At 27.4% G+C, this 11,689-nt stretch overlaps 1 protein-coding gene across 1 annotated transcript; it reads left to right on the top strand.

Moving 5' to 3' along the window:
• Nucleotides 1–2,773: 2,773 nt before the first annotated feature.
• Nucleotides 2,774–8,609, top strand: LOC112755921 (putative wall-associated receptor kinase-like 16). The gene is made up of 3 exons (XM_025804256.3): nucleotides 2,774–3,765; nucleotides 5,925–6,089; nucleotides 6,831–8,609. Exons 1-3 carry the CDS (start codon nucleotides 2,889–2,891, stop codon nucleotides 8,042–8,044), a joined length of 2,256 nt encoding a protein of 751 aa, XP_025660041.1. The 5' UTR covers nucleotides 2,774–2,888; the 3' UTR covers nucleotides 8,045–8,609.
• The last annotated feature ends 3,080 nt before the right edge of the window (nucleotides 8,610–11,689 follow it).

Genomic DNA, 11,689 nt, shown 5'->3' with positions numbered 1-11,689 from the left:
TATAAAATCTGAAATAATTAAATAATTAAATAATAATTAAATTAGTAATAATTATAATAAAAATTATATTAAATAATTATATTTTTATTTAATTAATAATTTATATTAATTATTTAAATAATAATTAATTAAATAATTAATTAGATTAAATAATTAAGTTTTTATTTAATTAATAATTTATATTAATTATTTATATTATAATTAATATTGAATATTATTTATATTATTATATTAAATTATAATTAATTAAATTTACTTACATTAAAAAATAAATTTAATTTTTATACCTTATAAAATAATTTTTAGTTAAGTTGGTTATTTTTATTTTTAAAATTTAAAATGCTAATAATATTATTAAAATTAGCAGTTGTAAACACAAAACTATAAATTAGTATAATCTCGAATTATATATTGTGTATTATTATTATATATAAATTTATTTAATATTAATATATTTTAATAATGAATTATTTTTAAATTTATAAATTTAAATAATATTATTGAAAAAATTTAATTATATTAATTTTAAGTATTTTAATTAATTAATTAAGTGGGACCACAACAAGGACTAAAGTTAGTTCCTCCTAATGGAGAAGAGAGAGATACTTTGAGTTCCTATTTACGGTTTACGACGCAAAAGCTGATGTGGAGTTACTTTTTATGACAGGTGGGCCATAAATAAGGACTGAGATGAGTTCCCTACTGGAGATAGTCTAAGAGCACCTACAATGGTGAGTTCCTCTTTTACTTTTTTCTGACACATAATAACTCTAACTATTGGAGGAGAGAAGGAATTAATTCCCGCACGGGTCTCAATGTGAGGGAGTCCCTCTAAACAGGGACTCAAGTTAACCAATAATAACTTGCCATTTGGCAAGTTATTTTAAAAAAATAATAATATAAAATCTGAAATAATTAAATCATTATATTAAATAATGAAATAATAATTAAATTAGTAATAATTATAATAAAAATTATATTAAATAATTATATTTTTATTTAATTAATAATTTATATTAATTATTTAAAAAATAATTAATTAGATTAAATAATTAAATTTTTATTTAATTAATGATTTATATTAATTATTTATATCATAATTAATATTGAATATTATTTATATTATTATATTAAATTATAATTAATTAAATTTACTTACATTAAAAAATAAATTTAATTTTTACACCTTACAAAATAATTCTTAGTTGAGTTAGTTATTTTTATTTTTAAAATTTAAAATGCTAACGATATTATTAAAATTAGCAATTGTAAACACAAAACTATAAATTAGTGTAATCCCGAATTATATATTGTGTATTATTATTATATATGAATTTATTTAATATTAATATCTTTTAATAGTGGATTATTTTTAAATTTAAATAATATTATTAAAAAAATTAATTACATTAATTTTAAGTATTTTAATCAATTAATTAAGTGGGACCACAACAGGGACTAAAGTTAGTTCCTCCTAATGGAGAAGAGAGAGATGCTTTGAGTTCCTATTTGCCGTTTATGACGTAAAAGCTGATGTGGAGTTACTTTTTATGACAGGTGGGTCATAAATAGGGACTGAGATAAGTTCCCTACTGGAGATGGTCTAAGAGCAACTCCAATAGAGAGTGCCTATACAGCTTTTTCTGACATAAAATGAGTTTCTCCCGTTGGAGCAAAATGAAATAGGTCCTTGCACAAGGCCCAATGGAGCAAAGTCCCTCTGAATAGGAACCGAAGGTAATGAATAATAACTTGTCATTTGGCAAGTTATTATTTAAATAAATAATTATATAAAATTTTAATTAATTATATTAAATAATTATATTAAAATAAATAATTATATTAAATAATTAAATAATAATTAATTTAATAATAATTATAATAATTAAATGGTAGTTAATTTATTAATAATTATAATATTTAATTAGATTAAATAATTAAATTTTTATTTAATATTAATATCTTTTTATTTGATTGAACACATATGGCAATTTTATAATGTTTGTCGTCAACTATAGAGCTTAATTATGTTTTTCTTTGTATTAAGTAATTTTACAAATTAGTGTAATCCCGAATTATATATTGTGTATTATTGTTATATATGAATTTATTTAATATTAGTATCTTTTAATAGTGAATTATTTTTAAATTTATAAATTTAAATTACATTATTCAAAAAAATTAATTACATTAATTTTAAGTATTTTAATCAATTAATTAAGTGGGACCACAATAGGGACTAAAGTTAGTTCCTCTTAATGGAGAAGAGAGAGATGCTTTGAGTTCCTATTTACTACTGTTTATGACGCAAAAGTTAATGTAAAGTTACTTTTTATGACAGATGTGCCATAAATAGGAATTGGGATGAGTTCCTAATGGAGATGGTGTAAGGTGCCAATTAAGAATCCAGCACCTTTACTTAATTATTCCAGCATTGATATAATCATAATTAAAGTTAATAAGCCGTCCTGGTTAACATTATATTGATGTCACAACTTTTGATCTTCATTGAAATATATATACATAAAAGATGAAAGACATTTTATAAATCGTTTCATATTTGATTGACTCTCTCTGGTCAGTGTTCGATATTTTCAAGAAACTTTTGTATGCTCATAGTCGTAGAACATATTTTACAAGTGTTTTAAGAATATTTTATTTCATAAAATATTAATTAAGTGCTTACAAGACATGCATTAAAAATGTATTAAACTCTAAAAATATGTAAAAGTTTCTTTCTGGCAACAACTTGTCAACATGCATATAACATTCAAAGCCCTATATAAGAGTTATCCCTAGCATCACTCTTAGGTTCAAATTATAAACACTATATCCAATTTATAAAAATTTCACCTGAAAATAAAATACAAAGTAATCTTGCGACGGTAATGGAGCCGGTGGCGATGGTGTTAATGGTAGTATTAGTCATCCTGGCAGTTACGGCCGCCATGGATGACAATCAAACCCAAGTCCTAGAAGGCTGTCAAAGTTCTTGTGGAGAAATTCAAATTCCATATCCATTTGGGGTTGGAAAATCATCAAAAACCGGTAAGAATTGTTATTTATCGGAGCGATTTAACCTAGTTTGCACAAACTCAACCTTACATAGAGATAGAGGTTCAATTCCAATCATAGGCATAAACATCACCAAAGGTCAAGTTGACATGATGATTTTGATCTCCAAAAGTTGTTATGACAAAGATTCTGGTCCCACCATAACCATTGGGATCGAATCATGGCTAAGAACCACTTATTACACAATTTCTAGCATGGACAACAAGTTCATAAGTGTTGGTTGTGACACTTATGGCTACCTAAATAGTTTCTTCGATGGTGCAACATATTCAACCGGTTGTTTAACGAGATGCTATCGAGAATCGACGATTATCGTCGACGGAAAATGCTCCGGGATTGGGTGTTGTCAAGTGGATATTCCGGCCGGAATGAGGAACAACACGGTTCAAGCATTTAGCTTTGAGAATTTCAATAGATCCTTAGGGTTCAATAATTGTAGCTATGCTTTTGTTGCCAAACATGGAAATTATACATTTTCTAAGGACCATTTGGAAAATTTACCTTATGAGAGGATGCCTGTGGTTTTTGATTGGAGTGTTGGAAATGAGAGATGTGAAGAGTCTTTGAAAAGTGGTACCAATGTTTGTAAGGGTAATTCCAATTGTGAGGAATCAGAGGCTGGAAATGGTTATCTATGCAAATGCAAGGAAGGTTATCAAGGAAATCCATATCATCCCATTGGTTGCATAGGTAATAATATTTACTTCATTTTATATTGTTTTCCTTTACTATATATTTTTTATGCAGTTGTTTTCGTATTAAATTGAGAGTGAATTTCATCCGTCTCCTGACAATTATTTCGAAAGGACAATGAGGTCCTTAAGAAAAAAATATTAAATCTGGTCTCTGATCTTTTTTTTGGACTAATTAACTCTTGTGCAAAAAAAAAATAACATTGACTTTTTTTGGCACAAGGGCCTCGTTGTCGTTTTGAGGTAATTGTCAGTGGTCGGGTTGGATTTTTTTTTTCGTCAAGGGCCTCGTTGTTTTTCGAGATAATTGTCAGAGCTATTTTGGATTTTTCTCTTAAATTAATAATTAAAAATTGTCAAATAATTTGACGTATTTAATTAAATTATCATCTAATGATTCTCAGTTATTAACTTTAGATGAAAATAAATTACACGTGAATTTTCATCATTTTCTATTATTTTTTAATTGTGACTTTCTTCTATCGCATTTTAAAACCCAAAAATAATGCTAAGTTCTTTTTTTTTTTTCTAATTTTAAATGATTATTGAATTGTGTTATTTACCTAATTATACTCATTTAATTTGAGATAATTAAACACATAAAAGATATCTTTATTATGTAGACACGTATGTATTATATCAAATAATTATATATATTAAATTATCTAAAAAAATTTAATTGTTTATTTTTCTTAAAGTGAATAATTATCTTAATTTTAATTACCAAATCAACATATATCCTTCTGCTAGTTTGAACTATGGAAAAGTATATGTTGACTTGGTGTATAATATAAGATGAATATACAAAATATTGTTCTTAATAGTTAATTGTGTTTTCATTTTATCCAATAATATTTTCACATTTTACGGTTGATATTCACAAATTTAGATTAAAGAGAAATTTAAAGAAATTGGAGGCTAGGAGAAAGATTCTTAATAAGCTATAGAAAAATATATAAATTTTAAAAAATTAGAGGATAACTATTATATTTTAAAGAAAGTAGCGAATATTTTCTAAATTACACAATATATTTTAATATTTCTGATGATGAGTTCGTGTCCTGTTCTGCTCATCTCATTGCAAGATATATATTATAGATTATAAATTCCTGCTACTACTTTATATATATTTGCTTCAATTACAAATTAAAAAAAAAAAATACATGAAAGTAAGAGTGGCAATGAATAGGGTAGGGTAGGGTTTGGAGCTAACTCTAACTCTACTTGTGGATTGAGATTTTTATATAAACTCAATCTTACTTTATCCGCAAGTTGAGAATATCTCAACCCTAACCCTACCCGCTCTTAACCTGCAGGTATTCGATCACATCAGTGGGTTACAAAAAAAGATGCAACATTATTATATAACTTGATGATAATTTAAAATAGAACTGACTTTTATGTAAAAAAAAATATTAAATTATCAATTAATGATCTTCTTTTAATGACTAAGAATCTTTTGCATTTAGTGAGAGGTCTTTGGTTCAATATCCACTTAAAACATATTTCTATATAAGTATATAACATATACATATATAGGGTACGAATTGGTCGGGTAGGATTGAGGCACAACCTGCACCCTATCCGACCTGCACGAGAACCCTACCCGCATTCTACCTTACCCACTGCGAATCGGATTGACAACCCTATCCAATCGGATGAGGTCGAATTGCATACCGCAGATAGAGTACATGTTGCCACCTCTACATAAAAGCTTGTCAAATATATCCTGAGCTTGGCGTTTTGTTTGCACTTATGCAAGTAGGATTTATTTAATTTTTGCTTAGTCATCATGGCAATATCCGACAATATAATAAAACAGATTGTAACAAAACTTACTTTATTAACTTAATATTCTAATTATATATTTATTATATTTAGTATTATTTATTTATTTTATCAATAATTAAAAAATATAAAATAAAATAATTTTGAACTAATTTGTTATTGTACAAATTTTTTTATATTCTTTAATTATCATGAGAATAATTAAGTAATATTACATATAATAAATATATAATTATAGATATTATATGTATAAAATTATGAATATTATATTAAATAAAATAAATTTATATTATTATCTCTATATTATTACCGATATTTTTTTTTTCTTTTGTTTGACAATTGTGTGATTTCTCTTGTGATGCTTTGCAGACATTGACGAATGTAAGACAGGAAAGCACAAATGCATAAGTGAAAGTAATTGTCTAAATACAAATGGGTCTTACACATGTTTTTGTCCCAAGGGTCAAACTGGAAATGGCACAAAGGAACAAGGGGGATGTCAACACCAAAATTTACTTCCCAAGGTTCTCATCGGTAACAACCTGAACAAAAAATACTTTAAAATATCTATTATTTTTAAATTTTAATATATTCAGACCCAATTATCTCCAAATATATGTATTAAATTTTTGAAGTGAAAAACATTTTAGAATGAATAAAATAAACTTTTAGTCTATCTATAATCTACTAATAACCTTTAATATAATTTTGTTTTCTTATCTTAACCATGCATGATATTTTCACTTTTTTTTTTTTATATTGGTCCCATAAATATATAATGCACAATAGTTGAGAATTATTAGACAATTTGATAAAGGTTTAATTACTCTATTGGTCCTTATAGTTTCGTGAAATTTTCAATTAGGTTCCTATACTTTTTTTCTTTTTAATTGGGTCCCTGCACCATTTTTTTTTTAATTAAGTCCCTCTTAGTAGTAATTGGCTTAATTTTATAGGGACCCAACTAAAAAAAAAAAGAATTAGTATAGGGATCTAAATAAAAGGAAAAAAAGTATAGGAACTCAATTAAAAAAAATTTTGGTGCAAGGACTCAATTAAAAGAAAAAAAAGTATAAGGACCTAATTAAAAATTTTGCAAAACTAAAGGGATCAGCAGAATAATTAAACCTTTGATAAATTTAACTAAATTATCATCTAATAGAAACTATCAACTTCAGGTAAAGATAACTACATGTGAATTTTTACTTTGTAATTATAGTAAAAAAATATTTCAACAATTTTGAAATAGTCCAATTAACACACTTTTAAATGTAGGTGCAAGTGGAGGAACCATTGCTGTTGTTGTGGCAACTTCACTGTTTATTTTGACACATCAAAAAAGAAAGCACATCAAACTCAAACAACAATACTTCAAGCAAAATGGTGGCTTAATGTTGTTACAACAACTCTCTACAAGAGAAGAATCCTCACAAATTACTCAGATTTTCACATCAGAGGAACTAAAGAAGGCTACCAACAATTATGACGAGAACTTAATACTTGGAAGAGGAGGTTACGGTACAGTTTTCAAAGGTTTTCTTGACAATAATAGAATTGTGGCAATCAAGAAGTCTAAAATAGTTGATCAGAGCCAAACAGAGCAGTTCATCAATGAGGTGATTGTTCTATCTCAAATCAATCATAGAAACATAGTGAAACTGTTAGGTTGCTGCTTAGAAGAAGAGGTTCCTTTACTAGTTTATGAGTTTGTTAACAATGGTACCCTCTTTGATTTTATCCACAATCAAATTCAAAACAATGTGAATAATTTGTTAACTTGGAACACACGTCTAAGGATAGCAGCAGAGGCAGCTAGTGCTCTATCTTATCTACACTCAGCAGCATCTATACCCATTATCCATAGAGATGTGAAGAGTGCAAATATTCTCTTAGATGACAATTACACTGCAAAAGTTTCCGATTTCGGAGCTTCCAGATTGGTTCCACTAGATCAACAAGCGTTGGCCACCATGGTGCAAGGAACTATTGGATACTTGGATCCAGAATACATGCAAACGAGTCAACTAACTGAGAAAAGTGATGTGTATAGTTTTGGAGTCGTACTTGTAGAACTTCTAACAAGCGAAAAACCTCTTTCTTTTGATAGGACGGAAGAAAAGAGAAGTCTTGCTCTTTACTTTCTGTCCTATCTAAAAGAGGATCGCTTGTTTGAAGTCGTTCGAGTCGACCTTTTGAGTGAAGAAAACAAGCAAGAGATTGAAGAGGTTGCTTTTCTTGCGGCAAAATGTTTGAGACTTAATGGAGATGAGAGACCAAGTATGAAGGAAGTGGCAATGGAATTGGAGGGATTGCAGTTAATGCAGAAACACCGTTGGATCAATGGGAACAAAAATTTGGAAGAGACTTGTTACTTGCTTCCCAGTTCATCATCCAAAACATGTGAATATGGTGATAGTAGTTGCCATAAAAATGCTGGGTATGATAGCATCAGAGATCAAGTACTAATTTCTTTTGATGATGGAAGATGATTATGGCATCATTTTATGCACAAGTTTTGTATAGAACATTTTGTATGTAATCTTTATGAACAAATATAACATAAATAAGCACAGAATATTTAGAAGTTGGTATCAAATTTAGAAAGTGTAGTTGTTGACCCCTTAACCTTGTTAAAGAAGTTTAGATCCAACTTGGGCAATACTCAAGTTCTTTGACTTGGAGAAGGGGTAACCCCTTAACCAAACTACTAAAATATTTTAAGTATATAAACAATATAAATAATCATCATCAGGGCAAGCTTATCTCAATTTGGTGATGGGCATAATAAGGTTCAGTTTCACATTGATGATGTGAACTGCTCTTGGAATTTATGTAGCACAAAACTATAATGTCCCCAATATCAAAGATTTAGCTCACAACTACATTATGAATGCCAAGCACATTGAACAAACATACCGCAACCCTCACAAAAGTGGAGATTCACAAGAAAACTCCCAGTGAAGAAAATATTTATTTTCTGAATGTATTACTTTAATAATATTGTCTTGTCTTGCCTATAGTTTTTATTTTATTTTTTTGTTTGGGGTGATTCAAGCTATGTAGAAATGGTGTATATATATAATTCTCATATATTATAAATCAATTCGCATATTACCAATTCAAGTTGCTTTATATTTGCAACACCCTGGCCTCATTGGAGATTTTAATATGAACTAACCTGGATAATTAGTAGGAACTACAACAATTTTAATTCAGATGTTGTAATCTGATTATGCTAAATTAGAAGTGCTCATAGATTGGTTATGTCAGGTGATTTCTTTTGAGATTTCTGATACATTTACTTTTATATGCCTTTTTTAAATGATAGGATTAGATTCTAAATCGGTAAATTCTTATGAATAATAATAATAAAAAAAAGACTTAAAAAAATGAACCTAAATATTATTGTTTTATTTAAAAGTTATTATATGTATAGACCCATCTCAAAAAGATATATTTATATTTTTAATGGTTTGTGCTGACTTTGTTTAAATGAGTCATATCTTGATTAAACAGCTAATTATTTTTGTATATATAAAAAAAACTAATTAAGTCTAAAGAAATCTCTGTGTACACTTGTTAAATCTTTTTTAACGTGCATAATCATTCAAAAAGTGACCATAGCTTGATGCATTAGTTCAAATGTGGAGATGGGGGTGGAGATGTACTAAAACAAATTGATAAGTAACCTTAGAATGGAAAAAAAAAAGGCAAAGGAAATAAATTGTTTTTCAAATTACAATAATTAATTTTTTTTTGTTTGACCAATAATTAATTAATTAATAAAGACTAAAATCATGAAAGTATATAAGGCCTATCAAGTTATTAAGATATCTAGTAGCCCAACCAAAAAGTTGATTGGCCTATTCACGCGGACGATTATTAATCGAGTATATTAAAATCATCACAAGGTATGAATGTTTTTAGGATCATTCATTCTGGTTTCAAATATTTTGGATTGATTTAGACACCACCTTATAAAAACTATTAATAAAAACTATTAATGTACTTTTAGGTTGTGTTTGTTTTTGTAAACAGGACATAAAAATATGGACAATACATATCTAAAATGTATTTGGATAAAAAGATATGGACATTGAACACAATGTCTTTGGGACACTTTTTTTTTTTTTTTTTTGTGTCCACTTCTAAACTAAGGACATGAATAGACACGAAAATAAAAAGGTGGACCTGAAATTTTTAATAAATTTTTTTTTCTCTTTTTGCCTATAGTCATTTTTTATTATTCTCCTATTATCCCTTTTTATTATCTTGTGAAAAATTTTATCCATTTTATTAGATAAGTCTATTTTAGTAATTTTACATTATATTTTAATCTTATTTATATTTATCCAAATATAATATTAAATATTACATTAGTATATTGTCCATTATATCTAAACACAATACATAAAAGTAATTTTTAATATTTCTGTCTCAATATTATATCCTATTCTATTTACAAAAAATAAAAGTGCTGGTGACAATGACATAACACATTTTATTTTATTTTTGATACAACACACAGGATTTGTTTTATTTTTGCATGAACATGAATTTGTAATGTACAACAATAATGATATAATATAATTATTTGTGTGCACTGGCCATGGTGAAATAGTGATACTTGCATATAAACAATAGTAACATGCCCAGAAACTATATTAAAGCTTAGTTAGCTTTTAACGTATAAGAATAATTGATATATATATATATATATATATATATATATATATATATATATATATATATATATATATATATATATATGTCCAGGTAAAGGATTTTGAGTTGCAATAAATTTGGAGAAACAATATAAATTTTGGATGTTAATTTTTTTTAATGTACAAATCTTTTGTTAGTTTATTCTTCTTGTTTCCATTAGTAAGACTAACTGAGTTAACATTCTTGTTATAATTAAGGATTGTTATGTTAGGAAAGAGAAAAAAAAAAGTGCAAAAAGATATGAAGGCGATTGATAATTATTTTCAAAAACACTTAAGTTTAATAAAATTCAGAATAACATGACAAATTAACCAATTCTTATTGTTTGTGTAAAGTTAATTTACACATACTGATTTAATAAAACAACTATTAGAATTATACTTTAAAGGTTAGAGATTTATCCTATGTTAAGAAAATTACTATTTATTCACATTTTAACAATTAGGGTAATAATGTTACATAACTAAAACAAAATAAAGAACCCTATGGAACAAAAAAAAAAAAAAAAGTTCCTTCAAGTTGTAGTGGTAAGCCTGGTAATTAAGTGGAATATAGCATGTTGAAGATGAACCTATTCATTATCTATCTCTGAAGTTGGAAATATGATGCTGCGGCACAATGGGCAAGAATGTGGCGACTGACAGTTGGCACAGCGTCGGAGCCAGTGGAGCAAGCAGCGATCATGAAAAACATGCGAGCAATTTGTACGAACAATTTGTACGCTTGAATCTTCATTACCATCGTCAAACTTCTCCAAGCAAATGGCGCATTCAGCATCATCATCTTGCTCATCAGAATCTTGAACAACATTGTACGAGGTAACATTAAGGTTCACAACAATCTCCCGCGTGTTGGAGTCACACCTTCTTGCAGTTTCGACTATGTCATGTAAAATTCGGTCTAATAGCTGAGGGGACACACTTAGTGAAGAACAGATTTCATGTAACAAGATTGTGTCTTCTCTGCTGAGCTCTGTGAGTGGAGTAACACTGCATAAGATGTCTGAAGGAACCAAGATTGCTTCCGTGGCTGTACTTGTAGTAGAACAAGACTCAACCTCACGAGTTGAGTTTGAGCTTTCAATAATTTGGATCAATTTTTTGGTGTAATTGAAGATGATGGAGAAGCAATCACCCAAATAAAATTCTTCTTCAATGGGAGTGATTTGCAAAGAAGAAGAGGAGAATTCCATGGAAACCTATTATAAGAAGTTATTGAGGAATTAGGGAGTTTAATACAATCTAAATCAGAAGAATGAAAATTATGTAAATTAGATCACCAAAAGTGTTTAAATAGAACCTTAATAAACTAACTAAAAGATAAGATAAAATAATTTAATTCAAATCTTTTAAAAATAAGATAACTAAATTAAAATTTGATTTAAAATTGATTTATTTTAGGGTAAATTA

The sequence above is a fragment of the Arachis hypogaea genome, chromosome 6 (genome assembly GCF_003086295.3).
Source record: "Arachis hypogaea cultivar Tifrunner chromosome 6, arahy.Tifrunner.gnm2.J5K5, whole genome shotgun sequence".
Classification (NCBI taxonomy): domain Eukaryota; kingdom Viridiplantae; phylum Streptophyta; class Magnoliopsida; order Fabales; family Fabaceae; genus Arachis; species Arachis hypogaea.
Note: the sequence above shows the minus strand (reverse complement) of the source record. Positions and strands in the feature narration are given on the sequence as shown.